Genomic DNA, 18,140 nt, shown 5'->3' with positions numbered 1-18,140 from the left:
CTCAACAGGGAATTTGCAAAAATTGAAACAAAAAACAAAACTAATTACTATTACTACTACATCTATTACTACTGCTGCTACTACTACTACCACCACTATTCAACTGTTGAGTGCGCGCGAAACACGAGTGAGCGACGAAGATCACAACCAACCAGAGGGCGGGAGAGTAGCATCTATTAGTGAAAGTGACGCAAGTACAATTTAATGTTAGTTATATATTATATGAGAAATTCCTCCCCCGTGCGAAAAGAAGAATTTGAATGTAGAAGGGTGCAATTGCCAGAACCGATTGGATTGTAAGCGATTGATTGGACCGGCTCACGAGTGTGGAGAATGCAAGAAAGGGGCAAGACAGACGACAGTTGCAGACAGTTGCGCCGGGGGTCGATTCCTCACAATCCTTTTAAATTATTGATGATTGATGATAACAGAGAAACGAACGAACGAATGAATATTGAGCAGAAGAAAAAAAACGAAGAAAAATGCGTACCAATTTTACTTATCTTGAAAGAAAGCTTCACGGGGTGGATGATTTGCAGAAACCAGCGATTTGCGATACTTTATCCAAAACGAGCACTGCAATTTCAAGATAAGATATGCAGCTAAATTTGGCAGCACCACAATCTACTGCATTGTGTTGAATTGTGTATCGTTTTTATGAAATTTTGCGAGCAATATTGAATAATTCTTAAAACTTATTAATTACTTAAAATTACTCCACAGTGCACTATAAGGCTCCATGTGCTTCAAGGATGCTCTCTCCAGAGGTTAACATTTAAGTGAGTATAACTTTATCATGCATTAATATTATTCGAAAATATTAAAGTTTCTCGTAATGCAATAAATTTCCTTTTAAAATCTTTAATTTGTAGGAAAAACAGTTTTATGAACTGTCACTCTTCACGAACTGCAGCCACAGCCCACAGTGAACGTACGGATGGAATGCAAGGTAAACAAGCAAGTGTGTGTGTGTGTTTGTGTGTGCGGCGCTGCACGCGCACTGCGTATGCCTGTGTGCGTTTGTGTGTGTTTGTGTGTGTGTGTACTGCAGCAAAACAGCTGAAGCGCTGGAAGATCGCTTGGCCGTCGTCTCTCCCTACCACTGGAAACGAAGCGAACTGTACACACAACTTCCCTTCAAGATCATCGCGTCCGCTACAACAGTCAGCAGTGGTGCTTTTACTAGCTAGAAGGGTGCGTAAGCGATTTGTGCGTAAAAGGGCACAGCAGTGAGGTACAGCACACAGGGGATTGGCAGCTGTTCTAGGGATAGCCAACACTTACCCAATACGTCACATGGGCACGCGGAGCTGAGATTGATTAAGGCGCAAGGACAGGAAGCAGCGTGTGTGTGTTGTGTGTTGTGAAGAGCAGAGTGAGGAAAAAAAATACGTAAACATCAGCGTACTACGATTGCACGCGGTTTTTGCGCGACCGTAAAGAGGCAAGCGAGGAGGACCCGCTTCGTCGATGAACCCCGCCGCGATAGTGGCTGTGCTGTGTGTGTGGTTGGCATCGTCGTGTAAGGTGCGCTTCCTGCGGGTGTAAGCTCACACACCACCCCCCGTGGGAAATAGAGCCGAGCTGGCGGCCTGGCGGAGACGGGGACGGGGACAGTTCATTTAATTAAATTAGCATCGGCATAGGCAATCGTGCCTCGCAACCACGCGCACACACACACACACTCGGAGTGTAAGGAATCATCCTCTAAGCGGCATCATGAACTCGAAGGTAACACAATGAACCGAAGAAGGGCAGGCACTAGTCGCAGCCCTGTCGGATGATACGGCACGCGGACCGATCTCAGTCTGCCGCCGCGGATCGTACGGTCCGGTTTGCAAGCCTTCCTCCGCGATCGTGTGCGCCATTAACATGAGTTCGTTTCTGTTCAATCTACTCCTAAAGCCAGCGGCACCACCGCCAAACGGGGCCGCGGTGCAGCAGCCACACATCCCGTACAACATCGACTGGATATTCCCGAGGCTGCGGCGTCCCAATCGGCTGTGGCACATTGCCAGTACGGGTGTGATTGGTTTGGTGGGATTCTTCTCCAAAATCGTCATCGGTATGTATTGGGAGGGGGATGATGAGGGAGCTTCACGGTGCTGTACATTTCCCGAACTGCCACCGTTCCTGCGGCAGAAGAAGTGCTAGAATGTGCGCGCGCACTACACGCATCCGTAATGTGTAATGTTTTCGTGTGGCCGCACCGCAAATTATGTAATGACCGCTTTTCTGGGAGCGGGGGGGGGGGGGGGGGGGTGCAAAAAGGTTTCGAATGTCAAGCGCCATCGTTCGAGATACCTCGCCCAATGTGTGGACATGGCAAATCTGTATCAAGCGCCATGCTAAGCGCGCCACTGACCCACTTAAATGAGTGTGTTTAGAGCAACGTTCGAAAAGAGAGTGGGGGGAGGGTATGATGGTGGCGGTCGCCGGCCCCGTTCGGCCGTGTGTTGCACAACATACGCGGCGGCATCACCGCGGTTGCCGAAATCTCCGAAACCGAAGATGACGAAGTCGCTCACCGGCCACCTTTCGCTTTTCAAAACATCACTGCGAGACAGCGGTGATGGTGGGAACGGTTTTTTTTTTTTGGTCGGGCACTCGGACACCACCACCCAACAACGTCCATCGAGTGTGTTTACCAAATGCATGCAACATTGCACCAACCAAAACCATCCCAGAATGGTTCGCCCTAAAACTGAACCAAACGGACAGAAGGCAACACTTCCTTATGCGATCGGATCCGAGCAGGCGGACAAATACCGAAAGTGTGTGCACACGCACAAAAGAAATTGCATTTGCAAAGGCCCTCGGGCACACGCGATGCGTAGTAGCTGGTGGCGAAACAAAGCGCGCAACAAACAGTGCGAAATGGAGTAAAGACATCGCAGCAGGCGAGGCAGCAACGCATGCAATCCCGCACCGAGACCCGCGTTCAAGGTCGACCCCCCGCCCTCGGTTGTGTGGTGCGGAGGGGGCACAGTGTGCACTTGTTTTTTCATTCCCTTTTTCATTACCACGCGGTCGTCGTCGTCGTCGTGGTCGTGGCTGCTGTTACGCTCTAACGCTGTGTGGTATTTCGCTGCTGCTGCTTCTCCACGATCAAGTAATGCACGCGGACGGTGGAGGGTCGATGTGGTAGAAAGGGGCCGAGGGGATAGAAAGATCGATTTCTAGTTATGTGAAAACGGTGGTTTGGGAACTTTGAAGGCAGCCACGTGTTTGCACGCACACGCAAGCAATCGAGCGATGCGGTGGATCGAATCACTCTCTCCCGCTCTCCCCTTCCATCAAAACAAGCAATTAATTGCAACCTTCCCACTGTTGGGAAATCGTTCTTTTCTTCCGCGCTTTTGTGTTTCCGCGCACAGTCTGGCTGAACAAAGCACGCGTCCACAACATCGACGTCTTGGAGAATGCGCTCGAGAACCGGCCGAAAGGGAAGTCGCTGCTGACCGTCTCCAATCATCACTCGTGCTTCGATGATCCAGGCATATGGGGTAAGTTGAACCGACGACAGTGTACCATTCTTCCAAAACCCACTAGGTAGTAGTTGTAGCACAGACACACACACACACACAAAAACCGATTCCTAGCATGCCATGATTATTCTCCCCGTGGGAGAGAGAGAAGTCCGAGGGTGTAAGCAAGTCCGAGTAACATAACGCCCATTCTTTGTTGTACGCACGGTGGCGATCGGTGGGACGGAATGTGCATTCCCCATTTGCGCATTATGTGTACGCATCGTATTTTGATCCATGAACGTTTCGTTACCTACTTTTCGGGGCAACCGACGCAACACTTTCAACTCTACTGACGCGTGCGCTGGACCTACTGTACGCACGCACGCACCCACAGGACTACTAGACAGGCGTAATTACCAAAAATTAACAAACTGTTCGCAGGCAGCCACGCCACTCCGTTCATCCAATTCGCCGGCCGCATCGTGTCGCTCAATGAATAATGTATTTTTTCTTTTCCCCCCCTTTTCACTTCTATTATTCTGGCCCCCCCCTGCCCTGCCCTCCTCGGTTGGTAGGGCTGCTAAAGCTGCGCAATGTTTGCAACAAAAACGTCATCCGATGGTCAATGGCGGCGCACGACATTTGCTTCACCTGCAAGGCGCACTCGCTGTTCTTCATGTACGGGAAGTGCATTCCGGTGGTGCGGGGCGGCGGCGTGTACCAGCCGGCGGTGGATCTGTGCATCGAGAAGCTGAAGCTTGGCGACTGGGTGCATGTGTTTCCCGAGGGGAAAGTTAACATGACTAAAGAGGATCTCAGGTGAGTGTGCGGGATGGCAGGGAAAGGACCTTCCAGCGCTTACGCAAAACCCGTGCGAAACCATAGAAAGGTGTCGGAAGGTTGTAAGAACTAAACCAAAGCTGGGTTTAATTAATATTGATTGCATCCATTCCACACACCGACACAGTGTGTCCGGCTCTAATCGATGACCGCTAATTCTCATTGCATTGCACTTTCAGGTTCAAGTGGGGCGTCGGGCGAATAATTTACGAAGCACCCGACCTGCCCATCATCATCCCGATCTGGCACATCGGCATGGACGACGTGCTGCCGAACGAACCGCCTTACTACCTCCGGATGGGCAAGAAGCTAACGTACAACTTCGGCAATCCGATCGACCTAAGCGCTCTTATGGAACGGTTACGCTCGTCGCCGGTGAGCGAAGAGGAGGCGCGAAAGCAAATTACCGACCGTATCCAGGAGGAGATGATGGTAGGTGTAGAATGGGAGGGGGGGAAACATAATTTAGCCCTGATTAATATCATACCTCATGCTTCATGTTTTTAGCTACTTAAACAAGAAACCGAACGGCTGCACTCGGAGTACGTGAAAAGCTGAGCCCGAGCTGGGACCGGCTAGCGCGGGTTGGACCAAACACTAAACAAGCGTCAACGGGAACGGGAACGGGAACGAGATCGGCAAGCGTCTTCCACAGACCTTCATGACCAAGACCTTACCCCTTTTTCACACACACACAGACACACACAGCAGCGGTCGTTGCTTTACTACACCGTTTGTGTATGTGTGTGTGTGGTGTTGCTTAACTTTCATCAAAACCTTTTAGAATAATTACCGATAGATTAGGCGTTACTACAGTTCGTTGTCCGGGGCGTTTCAGATTCGGAGATTCAGAGTTAAAGTGCATTTTAGCGTTACGATGTGAGCCTGCAGCGGAGCTATTGCGTGTAGAACTCGTTGCCCGGAAATCTAGTCAAATAGAACACCAGAAGATGCTATCCTACCAATATTCCGTTCAGCGGTACACACGAGGTCGCCACGTGAGGCAAGAGAAAGTAAGGAGGAGAGTATAAGAGAGAGGGAGAGATCAAGTGAATCGGTTTCCGCGATAAGAAAAGATCTCGGCGTTAGATTGACGTTAGGGGACGCCGCGACCCTTGACCTGACTATGACGGTTGTGTTGCCGCGTACACGCGTGCTTCGAGACACGAGCGAGGCACTGAGGTGTAAAACCCGTCCACCTCGTCCATATTGAGTATTTTCCATTCTTAGTTTTTAACTCATAAACACACACACTAGCTTTCGATTACAGCGATAAGAGTTTGCAAACTACGACCTACGATGACGACGTTACGGAGCCCGTCCGTTGCGTAGTAGTGCGCAAGCATGCTTACGTTTAGTGCGAACGGTTCCGCGGTTTTTGACACGCTCCTTAAGGAATAAATACGGAAATGGATTAAAAAAAGAAGGAAAACGAACAAACTCAACGGGTTGATGACGCCTTATGCTAAAATCACACTGATTTATTTGAAAAAAGAAAACTGTTCCCTTTTATAAGACACTCGTTGGCTACGGCGCTAGCACAACGATGAAACTACCCACTGGCCCCTCTCGCCCTACCCCTTACAGAGCTAAAAACATTTGCATAATTTACCTAAATTATTAACTTAGCTGGACACGCACGCACAAACCGCTGTTCTCGGTTTCTTCCGACAAAAACTAAAAGGACAACACAAAACGACACACACACAAACAAAATACACACTTTAAAATGGAACGAACACGAGCGGAACACTCATTTGCCGGCACGCTTCCCGAGCGCGATCTTCTCGAGCGCTTGATGGATCGCAGCCCGCACGGCAGGCGCATCGGGACGACAGGCCGGATCGCTGGCCCAACACTTGCTGTACAGTGTGCGCATCGTCTGTCGCAGCTGAATGCGCTCGTTGTTGGCGATGGTGCAGTTGCCCCCAAACATCTCCATTATCCGTGCCACGTTCAGCTCTTGATCGTTCATCGGCTGATCGGTGCGCTCGGTCGGGCAGATGACTCGGGTCGGGCGCTTGGCCCGATACTCCACCGCAATGCCCTGGCGCTTGAGCACATCGTCAACGGCATCGGTCTCGAATCGGCCGGTAAAGCTCGACCCACCACCACCACCACCGCCGGTCAGCGAAATGGGGCCACGCAAACTCCCATGCAGACAGCCGATGTCGCGCAAACCGGCCGGCAGGTTGGTCGCACGCCGACCAAACGCCATCGTGGTAATGCTATCCGGGCGCAGCCCCTTCTTGACGACATTGTACGCGATCACCTCGTTGCAGGTAATCTCCTCGTACGGGAAGCGTCCCTCGTCCAGCTGCCACATGGTAACGCCGAACGAGTAAATGTCCGCCCGCGCGGTAAAGCCGCCGGTGCCGCGCAGCAGCTCCGGGGCCATGTAGCGAATCGTGCCACGGTTGACTAGGGTTTCGTTCGGCTGCCACGGCTGCAGCATCATCGACGAGCCGAAATCGCACAGCTTGCAGAGATACTTGCGCAACGGCAGGTTGCCGGCGGCAGGTGCCACCGGCTGGTCGGCCGCACCACTGACCGTTACGATCACGTTCTGGGGCTTCACGTCCAGGTGCACGATGTTGTGCCGGTGGCAGAAACACAATCCACTTATAATATCGCACAGTATCCTGCAATGAAAACCGGCAACGAACGGCGACACAATCACTTCAGAAAACTTCAGGTTCAGTTCGATCACGTATCGGATACTTACAGCAGTTTGTGTTGAATCGCGATCGGATGATTACGCTGGTGGCCAATAATACGCTGCAGACAGTAGCCATCGAAGCGCTCCATCAGCACCAGCCCGTACTGTGCGCCGGGCACGATCTTCAGCACCGTCACGATGTTGTCGTGCCGCAGGTTCAGTGCGTTCGCTTCGTTCAGCAGCGAATCGTAGCGGCAGCGGTGACGGTGCGATCGCTTCTCCAGGATCTTCACGGCAACCGGGCGGCCACGGTAGGACGCCTTGATGACTACGCCGTAGCTGCCGCGCCCAAGCACGGCGTACGATTCGCGCTTGTTGCGAAAGTCGTCCCGCAGGAAGCGGTCCCGGTTCGGCGTGTCGAAGCTGATCTCGATCTTCGGCACAGTTAGCTCGGTGGACGTCCTGTGTTGTGTTGTGCATTAGTGAGTGTGAATCATAATGAGAGAATGGGTCTTTTGCTGCAGTAAGCTGCTTTGCGGTAAGTTCACTTACATTGTTACACACTCAATCCATCCAAACCGACGGGAGGATGGGGCGAGCACTTGGGGCCTGGAATGTCGCACGGAAGGCAACGAATTTCCATCGAGGAAAAGCGATGCTACTTGCTAACAGAAAGCGAGAACAGAAGGATGTTTGTCGGGCATCCAAACTACACGTGTTTTGTTGCACAAAAATACAAACACTCTCACACACACACGCCTGTACTACGTTGGGCCTAAAGGAGGAGCCTTTGCCGAGAGACCGTCTGTCAACTCGAGAATCGGGATCACAGCAAACAAGGCCCAAGGTGCTTAGACACTAACACACAGTGAACACTTCTAACAATCTAACACAGTAGGCAACGAACGATCGCATTCGGTTGAGTTTCGAAGTTCGAAAGAAGGACATTCTCTGCGTCCCTCACCTCCCGCGTCCTCCCATCTTAATCCTTGTGGACAAGCAGCACTGTGGCGATGATGTAAAAGTGAGGCGTTTCGTGATACAAACGCACGTAGTCGTCCAGCTTCGGATCGAGGATATACTTCATTTTGTAGTGTATTCCTTGCTGCTGCTTTTCCACTATCGTTGCGATGCTGATAATACGGTGTCTGGGGGGTGGGGGAAGAAAAGAAAGAAAATGTTAAGCTCCTTTGCACCCATTGCTTCCTCCGTACTATACCGCTTAAAGTTCATCGCTTTCATCCGATCCTTGATCTGTTTGGAGATGTTCTGGCACATCTTGAGATTTTTGGCCGGATTGTACACGTAGCGCATCTCCTCCTCGTCCACATCGAACTGCTTTTCCACGATGCGCTCCATCATGCGCCGGATCTTGTCCGCGTTGAACAGGGGCCGTTGGTACAGCTCCTCCCGCTCCTCGGCGTTGATGTGCTGGTTCAGCTCGTCGGTAATATCCTTGAACTTGCTCTTCCGCTTCCCCAGGGCGGCCGTTAGCGTTTCGCTGAACAATGAACCGGCTTTGCTTGGAGTGCGCGCCAGCGGAGCTTTGGAGCTTTAGGAGGAGGAAACAGAAATCGAAAGGAAGTTACGCAATCGTGTCCGGTGGTCGTGGTCAGGAGCCGAAAGAGAAGGGTAAGTGTTGATATAGTGTTGGCATACGTACGTGGTGGTGGTACTGGCAATTTTCACTTTCCCCCAAACAGCCATCCTGTGTGTAGTATCGGGATGGTGGTAGTCGTAGTAGTAGTAGTAGTGGTACCGTCCAGATAGCGAGAACCTTCCTCTACGGTGGAAACTCATCAACTAACGAATGGAACGATCCCTAAAAGCTCCAATCCTTGCAGTTGCAACTCGAAATCGAGTACAACGGTCTCCACGTGCCTTTTAGGTAGGTCACGAGGTTGATGTGAACACCGTTCGACACCTGGCAGGCCGCACAACTTTTCCGACACCTCTGTTCTTACGCCCCCCGATCCCTTTCGCCCGGGGGACGGTTGCCGGGTGCGCCGTTTAATAGCAGCGAGCGGAAAAACTAAAAACAAAACTCTTCCAACGCAAAGGCGCAATAAACAACAACAGCACCACCACTGCAAGCCTGTGTCCTGGTGGTGCCGCACGAAGATAAGTTTTAGCACCACCGATAGAAGAAGTGCCAGAACAGCTGCACGCCATGCAAACGGCTTTGTGGAGCATGTTTATAGGGGGCGGTACTCGCCGGTGCAAAAGTTGAGCAATGAGTTTTTATTAGTTTTGCGTGCCAAAAAATCAATCCCAGTTGGCTGTGTGTGCTACTAGTAGTGTTGGAGGAACTTAACGCCAATCGCCGGCTTCGGGGAAGGGCGTTGCTTTTCGGAGAACTTTTGGGCCATTCTGCGGTAGTTTAATGAGTGCTGGCGGGAAAATCACGGTAGCTCTTCCCGAGGTGATTGACGTGGTGTCAGGCAGGTCGGAAAAGTTACTTATTCCGTTGTTGCACGTGCCACTTAGGAACGATTTGGAGGCTCTTCGCACTCGCACTTCATTCCTTTCCAAGGATGACTCGATTGCCAAGGGGCACCACCAACTTCGCTTCGGAAGTTCGCTAAATGAAGCGATTGTTTCGTTGCTGAAACCTGATTTATCTTAGCACAGCACAACATTCCTTGCCCGCATTTGCGGCATTTGCTGATTCACCGGACCAAAACCATCATCCCCGAAGATGGTGGTGGTGTTGGTGTTGGTGTGTGCTCTATGGAGTGTCCGACGCGCACCAAGGGCTCGCAGTAATCTAGCAAATATTAACACGCGCCCTGATTTTACACCAAGCAACAACACCCCCTCTGCCTGGCCTTGTCTGGGGTGGGGTGGTTCTATCTGCGGCAACCCATCATTTATCATCATCCCGCGGGGGTGTAGCGCGTGTGTGCGAGGGTGAGCGGATACATTCTGGCGCGTACTCCCTCGTCCGCTCACCCGGACATCCGATCCGCGAGCACACACACACACATACACTGAGAGATCATGGTGTTGTGATTAGTCAGCAACTGTCTCTGCCCTTCGGAAGGGAGATCACCCGGCCGGGACATTACTTTAAACCTTTCCTCTCTTTTCGCTCCAGTTCCTCGGTGCCAATGTGCCAATGAAGGTCGTCGGTGGATTTAGTTGCTTTAAAAAAAAGGTCAATACAAGAGGGAAGTCATCGTTTCTTCCTGACCGGCAATAATTGAAGGGGTCGCAGGGAGGAAATTGTGTCACAAGCACCAGTAGCAGCATCTATGAAGGGGATTTTGTGTGTGTTTTTTGGCGGGAAGAAGGTTTATTCTCTCTCTCTCCCTCCCTATTCCAAGTTTGAGTAAGTGAAGCGCCCTGGGGTGTATCCAATTACGTTCCAACACAGCGGGTACGGAACACCAACGGAGTCAGTCTGTTATTCAAAAAGGGGGGAAAGTGCAAAAGACGTGCTGTATGTATGATAAGTTAAGGTGCTGTGTGTGTGTGCACGATCTACGAAAGCAAAGAGCAAAGATGAAATACTACCAGCTTTTGAATTATATGTTTGAATCATTTAATACGTCTTGACGTTTGCGTTGGAATTGCAAATGCACGTTAATTTATTCATCTTTATTTTATCAAGCGTTGTGTCTGCTGTTGTTGTTGTTTTTTTAAACCGAAATCTCTTAGCGTTACGCGTTACGCGAGTGAATTTGATCAAGATTGTTGTGTGTTAACGCAACGGCTCGTGGCGTAGCAGTATGCGTATGTTTCTCTCTCTCCCTCCCTACTACCATCATCACACGCCGGCCGTTAGGATTTGATTCGTTCGGATCGTTTACAACGGCTCCGTCGGTGACGTCACAAACCAAACAGCAGTAGGCGAGCACGATCGCCGAACCGGCCCATCCCCGAGTACCTTTCTCGTTCGGTTGCGAAGCCGTATAAAAAAAGGCAGGGAAGAGAAACTAGTACACAAGGGCTCGAGATTGGGTTGCGTTTTATGTTGGATTGACATTTTGATGTGCCATTATTCCCACACGACGGGCTAATTAGACTAAGTACCGTAAGGAATGTTCGATCTTGGCCGTCCTGGTGCTGTACGTTTCACATAAACTTTCTTCTGAAATCAGACATCTTATTAGTTTGAATCAGACATCATATTGGAATAGGGTACGATTGAATCTCAGAATCAAATATGCTACATGATCTTTGTCTTTTGGGCGATACCGCTGAGCAGTCATGAGCTTTAGCGAAATGTCAAAATTTGAGGTCAGTTAGAGAATATGATTTCACAGATGACCTTCTCTAACTTCAATTTGAACAGGAAACAGGCAAACCTTTGAAAGGACCAAGAGCCTCTGAGAGTTTACCATCAATCGTCCGTCATCGTACTTTTTTCTGATATTTTTATCGCATTTAATCAAGAGCCAATTCGGTGCTATAAAGTGGTTAGATAATGTATCATAGGCTATCAGGTTGATTTGGTGTAAGATTTTGAATTTCTTCCATAAATTTAAAACACCTCGCGCGGACAAGTTGCTCACCCCTGGCGCGGATGTTTTGCGCCGCACGGTAGGTACCGAGCCTGCGGTGCGTAAACCGCTTTGTTAAACTTCTTCGCTGGATCGGTGCGGACGCCACAAAATCGCGAGTCGTCGGACGTAAAGCCAACGCAAAATACGCAGCTCTACACATTCGCTCTCTGTATTTGTGTGTGTTTTTTCTTTGTGTGTATGTTTGATCGTACGCGAGAGGCGTAAGGGCGTCGTTACCTTTGAAAGTGCGCCCTTTTTGTTCGCTGTTACTCCAGGTAGATACGATCCCGCAGCAGCATCCTTAACCGGCAAGCGTGTGCGTAAAACTTGTGTGCGAATGTGACACGTTCTTGGCAGAGAGTTGTGGTTGTGTGTGTGTGAGTGTATTTGTTTAGTCAAAGGTTGGATATCAACCTCGCCTGCTGTGTGATGATTAGATACGATTGAAGGAAGAAATGAGCGTTGCTCTAGAAACCGGCTCGAGAATCCCGACATGTGCTAGTGCTAGTTGTAAATGTCAAAAAGACGCGTAAACAAATCGTGAGGGAGAGAGAGAGAAAGGCAGCTAAGAAGATCGTTACATTGAGGGTGGTCGATGGGATAGAGGGACGATAAGATAGAGCCACTAAATCAGTCCCACTGTCACCATGTTTGGGGCGAACAACTTCCTCCACACAAACACACGCACGCACACACACAAACACCAAGCGATCATGCGACCAAGATCGAGAACGAGAGTGCGTTGATCATCCAACTTTTCAAGTTTCCTTATGTTTCTTGATCCTCGTTCTCGATCTTTGGCCGGCGCAGCACCGGTGTTTGGTGATGGTGTTTTGGTGTGATCGTCTTGTGGAATTGTTTTCAATATTATGCTGTGTCCCTTAGTTTGAAGTGTTAATTCAATTGCGAATGTACGCTTCTTGGCCCCGCGGGGATGAGCCTCCTCCTTCCCAGACGAAGCGAAGAGACAACAAAATCAAGTGATTGCAATACATTTTACGCTAAATTAGATTTTGCTGCAATTTGCTGATCTCTGTCTCTTCTGCTCTCTCTCACTCTCTCCCTCCATATCGTGTGCCTCACAGTTGATTCGTTCGCAGTTTCAGTGTAAAGAAGTTTGTGTTGATATCGTTGGAGTGTTGCAACCGCAAAACAGTCCGGTTATAGTAGTGCGCCCAGTACGAAAGGAAATTCGTTGTGCGCTGTGCGAAACCAATCAAAAGCAAATAAGGCGTACACCGACGCCAACAGTGGTGTGTAGTAAAGTGAATTTTTCCTCCCCCCATCCTTCCCCTTTTCGGTCTGGAGACGTGTGCTTTGGCGAGGCGACATCAAGATGACTACCAAAGCGGAAAATAAGATCACGCTCAAGATCGAAACCGCTAAAAATAACCTGATGAAATCCCGTAAGTAGTAACACTAGCAGCAACACCCCCCGCACTGGAATGCACTTTTTTGGACCTTCGTTTTTTTATATTTCCCTTCTTTCGGTGCAATACTTGGTATATTGCGGCTGTGTGTGTGAATGTGACAAATATTGTTGTGTACAATCTTCATATTTCTTTGTGTCGCACATTTGGGGAACAAAACTGCATTTTCTGCACGCAAGTCGTGGGAATGGCAAACGACGGCGTCATACGAGTAAAACAAGCAATTCAATCAGCAAAAAAAAACCTCGAAAGAGACAGCCCAAAGTCTGCCTGGGTCTGGCGGGGTAATTTGTAACAACATGAGCAAAAGCGGGGGGACAAAACACCATCGATCAGCAACAAACGATCGTGCGGCGACGTTATGCATTTTTGTGACTGGCTGGCCGAACGAAACCGCTTAAAGTCTTTATGCAGATATGACTAATGCAACACATTGTACGCCTATTAGCTAAGCTGGACGGACGGACGGGGACCCCCTTTGGTTCAGCGTCGGACAACACTTGCAAATGAGTTGGTAAACCAAATCCACCAACCCATGACGCGCGATGGTGTAAATTAGCTTATATGTTGAGTTAGTCAATCCCTGCCCGGGCAGTCAAACCTCCGGCAAGTAATCACACACAAACACACGAGCGAGATAAAAAGGGGAACCGCTCGGAGGCTGCTGCTCCAGTTAAAATTGCGTTGCTTCCTTTCCCAGTGCTGCGCTGCCTCTCTCTCTCTCTCTCTCTCTCTCTCTCTCTCTCTCCCCCTTGTTAAGCTAATCATTTAAAGCTTCCTGCCTGCCCTGTTTCGCGCTCGCCACTGTGGTTGTGTGGTTTATCATGCGGAGAAAAGTATGGATAAGGCAAGAAAAATCCCCCCTCTACACGCCCTTTTCCCCGACAAGTAACAACACCACCCCATCGTTGTGTTTATATATTTACAAGCAAACCGACGCATCGCCTCTCGTCAAACCCATCATCCAAATGGCCATGAAACGGCGCAATCCCCGAGGTCTGGAGAAACTCAGTTTCACTTGCTTATGGGTCTGTGTTCCCCCCCCCCTCACCCACCATTTTTTCGGGTCTTACACCAGTTCAGTCCGAATTTTTAATGTAATTTTTAACAAAACGATCTAATCTAAATGGCTTTCTCTCGATGGTGGCCCCCAACGCCTGCGGTTGCGTCGTCGTTCGTTCGTTATTTGTTCGGCAGTTTTCCCGGGCCATGGACCCCAACTTCCGAATTTCACTTTGGAATGGCTTTTCGGTGCTCTCTCTCTCTCTCTCACCCTCTTGCCCCGCCGAGGAGAGGAGGGTCAATAACAAACAAAAAAGTGCAAGGGATCGTGCGAGGCGAACGAAGATCGAGTGCACGTGGAAGGGAAAGGCTTTTATCTTTTCACACCCACATTAGCAGCGGTTGGGGCGGGTTGGGAAGCCTTTTGGTGTAAGGTGTAAGGTTTTCCACGCCCTGTCCAAGGAGGTGTGGTTTTTTATTCGCTGTTTAATTTGTTTTCTTTTTTATGTTCAAGAAAATGGAGGGAAAAGGGAAAAGAAAACGGTTCCGTGATTGTGTTCTGGAGAGAAAAAAAGGAAGGGAGAAATTTGATACACTTACGTGAAAGAAGCGAACCTTACGCGTTTGGTGGTGCGTTTTGTTGAAATGATCGGCTTTTTACAAGTCTTTTTTAATTGAAAAATTATCTATCCATGCGGCGCGTGTTGTGCAGATTCGTGCCCCATTTGAAAGGCTCGTCAACACGATCGCTAACTAACTAGAATCACTTTTCGCGTGTGTTTTTTTATTCGCTGTACTTGAAACAACCTCCCCTCTCTAGTAGATCACTTTGCTGCCACGGAAGTGTGCAGCTTGAATTAAGCCACACACATCATCGCACCGATCGATACAATAAAGCCTCAAACCCTCCGCCCGGAAGCCCACCCCCGGGGGGGGTTTCAAATTGCTCGTTACTCGGCCGTCCCAGAAAGTGAACCGGTAATGAAATCCTCAATCACCGCGGTGGTGTGTGCTGTCTGTCGATTGAGGTGGCCGAAGCAACGACATGTGGTCTGCCGGTTGCTGTTGATGTTTGAATGTATTTTTTTAGGTTTTCTTTCACCCCGCCCCATCCCATTTTTTGTTTAGAAACGTTAGACACAGCACTAGTAACGGGTCGTGTGAGAAACACTTGAAAAAACAGCCATCAATCATCGACCGTGCTGGTAGAACAACACCGTAGACCGTGGTAGATCACGATCGTGTGCAGAGCTTACGGGGGTTTGAGCATTGTTTACATGAGGTGTGTCGGTTGCTTGGGATGAGTTGTCTGAACCTTGGTATGGTTGCTTGGATGCTCTGATACATTTGTTCCATATGGAGGTCTGGCTACTATCAAGATGGGCCGTTCCAAAGGAAGATTTATCGTCCCAATTGGACGGTATCATTTGCTTGCAGGTCGTTGGAAAATTCCCTGGCATTACTCTTACTAAAAAGGTGAATAGTTTTCCAGGTGAGCTTGTATGGTTTTTGGAAGAAGTTGAATCCTCTGAGTGGTCCAAAATAACCAAATGGGGGTCATTTAGGCTTTGAGGTTGTGCTGAAGGCTTCGGGAGATCCTACGGTCAACTGGATTGCTTAAGATCACATCATATTCTAAATATTTGTCAAGATTCTTAAGATTTGTGCCTAAAACTTCCATTGGACGTGCTTGGACAAGGTTATTGGTGAGCAACTTTCTGTCGATACATCATGTCCTACCGGATTGTCTCCAAAACGTTCAAGATAACCGTAATCTTTTGAATTCTAACTGTCTGAACATCTAGAGATGTATTGGAACAAGGTCTTGGAGTGATTTTGATTTCGTTCTCTGTACCAGTATGTATTTTGATTCTTCCTCTGTCCATGGGGACAACCTTTACTACACCCAAACTTCTTCAGCTGCGTGATCAGCAGAGACATCCTACCAGATCTTGAATCTATAGATTAATTGATGCTAAATGGGACCTTACCTTAAACAATGTTGTAAGACCATATCTGAACGATTGTTTGACATTTGGTTGCCATCAATCAGTGTTGGAGGATAGAATTTTTTCAATCTCCATGGGCAAATTTGGGAAAATTAGATGATTTATGGCAAGAACAAACAAGTTGATCCGGTTGATCGTTCGATCGATTGCACTAATCAATTTATAATTCACCCGGTTTACTAAACATTCGATTGGAACTAACACATAATGTTTACAAACAAAGCTATAAAAATTTATTGTTTTAACATTCATTCTACTCCCTAACTAATTTGTGCTGTTATACTTTTCTTATTCTCTCCTGTTTCACATGTATCGCCTTCTTCGTGGACGATGGATCTTCGCTACGGTACAACAACTCTCGCGCGATACCTTGACGAACCCCCCCCTGCATCTGTGTGTGTGTGTGCTGTCGTCATCATCATCATCTTAAAACACCGCGCACATATCAATTTCACCATCACCTTCACCCGGGGCCGGGGCGTTACAACGCATCGCCGCAACCTGCAGCGGTAAGTATTGCGAGCGCCCTAGGTACTAGGCCCTACGGCCCCACCACGTGTACATACATTTCCACCTCGATGCGCAAGAGCAAGAGCACGTACTATTCTAGCCTAGGTGTTTTTTTGTGTTATTTCTGCCCTCCCTAACTTCATTCCTCCTTTTCACTGATCCTCCCTTTCACCCGATCCCTTCGGTTGAGTTCAGTTCGGTCGTTGCACACGTTGCAGTAGTTGAGAGAGGAATGGCAGTGGGGGGTTGCATCACGTGTATCACGAGTAGCATAACCAGGTGAGCCGTGATGGATGCAGCCATACCGCGGGCCGAACAAAAAAGGGACGTGCATTCTTCTTTCCCTACATGTGTATCGCGCTGATGTACACATCGATTCTCCAGCCCCGATCGCGATCGCGTGTATGTTGTCCAACCGTCCGAAATATTCACCCAAAACGGCATTTGGTACACATTTGGCTTGTGTCTTGGGTGCTGTAAGACAAATAAACACCGTTGCCGTAACACCGGTAAGCGTGCCTGCTGCATTTGCTGGGCATTTGTTTTGGGTATCGAAGGCGCGCCGTCGTCGTCGTCGTCCAGAAATCACTGCACCATATCGAAGCCGAAACCGAAATCAATGAAACGACGCCACACGCGTTGCATATGTTTGGAGAAAAAAAGGCTCAAACTCAAGCGCCGAAATAACAACCGATCGTCTATCGGTGTCACGTATCCTTTTAATTGGGGGCTTAAATATTTATACGCGCAACCACAAACAATCTTGGATGCGCCAAGACCGTACGCGTGTGTGCGCGCGCGCGCGACCGTACGCGCACATGTCCTTTCACTTGCTGCGGGCTGTGGAATGCGCCGTGAATGATGATTTCCTAATGTCGTCGTCTTTGCACATTGCACACATAATGTTGGATGTACACTTTTCCACATTATGGATGCGGTAGAAAAAAACAGTTGTGCAGACAATTTGTGCGCGCTTGATCGCTCCGATGACCCCTCGATTGGGTCGGTGCGATCGAACCACAACTGGCTGTTAAGTGTTCGATTAATTTGTGCCACCGCCACCCACCCGGCATCGATCGGGGTCATTAATAACAATTCCACACACCGGACAGACAGGAAGCGGTGTTTCGGGTCGTTGTCACCGTTTGATGATCGCTCGTTAAGGGTTTTGGGGTTGTGATTTTGGTGAAGCGCAATGGAAACACCACGCATGACACATTGACTATGACAGGCGCGCGCGGGCGCTTGCTTTACGCCGAAGAATTCGATTTCGATTCGGTCAGCACAAATGGAGGCGAAGAAGTATGTTTAGCCACCCTTTTTGTACGCTTCCATAGAATCATACGCCCAGGCCAATACGTGCCTTCGAGTAGAATATGCAAATGGTGTGTGGTTTAGTCGCGCGCGTCCATAAGAAGTGCTGGAAGAGCTGGTATTTATGGAATTATGCCACATGGTGATGGTGGTGTCCCCCTTTTCGTTTCGTTACCACCCTTTACGAGCAAACATGAGTAAATTCGGTAGGTCAAGCCGCAGTTTGAAACAGTTACTCGTACTACTAACTGCCCGAACGCAAGTAGCCACTTGGCCTGATTGGCCCTAAACGGTTGCCCTGTTTGACCAAAGTGTGCAACCTTCGGGCGACTACCGTCGATCGATCGATCGATCGATAACACGCTTCCCCAAATGTTTTCTCTTCTAAAGCTCCTATC

At 49.2% G+C, this 18,140-nt stretch overlaps 3 protein-coding genes and 1 long non-coding RNA gene across 10 annotated transcripts; 2 read left to right on the top strand and 2 right to left on the bottom strand.

Annotated features, from left to right (window-relative positions):
* The first annotated feature begins 877 nt into the window (after positions 1–877).
* LOC1269630 (tafazzin) lies at positions 878–5,733 on the top strand. Of its 7 annotated transcripts, none has more exons than XM_061645727.1 (7): positions 1,030–1,731; positions 1,906–2,065; positions 3,378–3,506; positions 3,865–3,879; positions 4,046–4,289; positions 4,490–4,742; positions 4,818–5,733. In XM_061645727.1, the coding sequence occupies exons 1-7, from the start codon at positions 1,720–1,722 to the stop codon at positions 4,866–4,868; spliced, it is 864 nt and encodes a 287-aa protein (XP_061501711.1). In that variant the 5' UTR covers positions 1,030–1,719; the 3' UTR covers positions 4,869–5,733. The 7 variants fall into 7 exon arrangements, with proteins under 7 accessions (XP_061501712.1, XP_061501711.1, XP_061501709.1 ...); XM_061645722.1 differs by lacking the exon at positions 1,030–1,731 and adding an exon at positions 1,753–1,828; XM_061645728.1 differs by lacking the exon at positions 3,865–3,879 and having other exon boundaries at positions 878–1,731.
* Positions 5,734–5,759: 26 nt separating this feature from the next.
* On the bottom strand, positions 5,760–7,916 carry LOC1269631 (dual specificity protein kinase zak2). The gene is made up of 3 exons (XM_308274.4): positions 7,522–7,916; positions 7,036–7,431; positions 5,760–6,952 (listed from the first exon to the last, which is right to left on the bottom strand). Coding segments are annotated over exons 1-3 (1,287 nt in total). The 5' UTR covers positions 7,524–7,916; the 3' UTR covers positions 5,760–6,063.
* Positions 7,917–7,950: 34 nt separating this feature from the next.
* LOC5666965 (uncharacterized) lies at positions 7,951–9,930 on the bottom strand. Its single transcript, XM_001687828.2, has 3 exons — positions 8,633–9,930; positions 8,189–8,521; positions 7,951–8,117 (listed from the first exon to the last, which is right to left on the bottom strand). Exons 1-3 carry the CDS (start codon positions 8,767–8,769, stop codon positions 7,952–7,954), a joined length of 636 nt encoding a protein of 211 aa, XP_001687880.2. The 5' UTR covers positions 8,770–9,930; the 3' UTR covers position 7,951.
* A 383-nt stretch (positions 9,931–10,313) lies between these two features.
* Positions 10,314–13,150, top strand: LOC133391412 (uncharacterized). Its single transcript, XR_009764906.1, has 2 exons — positions 10,314–11,752; positions 12,563–13,150. It is a non-coding gene; the product is annotated as an uncharacterized LOC133391412 (long non-coding RNA).
* The last annotated feature ends 4,990 nt before the right edge of the window (positions 13,151–18,140 follow it).

Source organism: Anopheles gambiae, chromosome 2, assembly GCF_943734735.2.
Source record: "Anopheles gambiae chromosome 2, idAnoGambNW_F1_1, whole genome shotgun sequence".
Lineage (NCBI taxonomy): Eukaryota > Metazoa > Arthropoda > Insecta > Diptera > Culicidae > Anopheles > Anopheles gambiae.
This window is presented reverse-complemented; position numbering and strand designations above follow the sequence as displayed.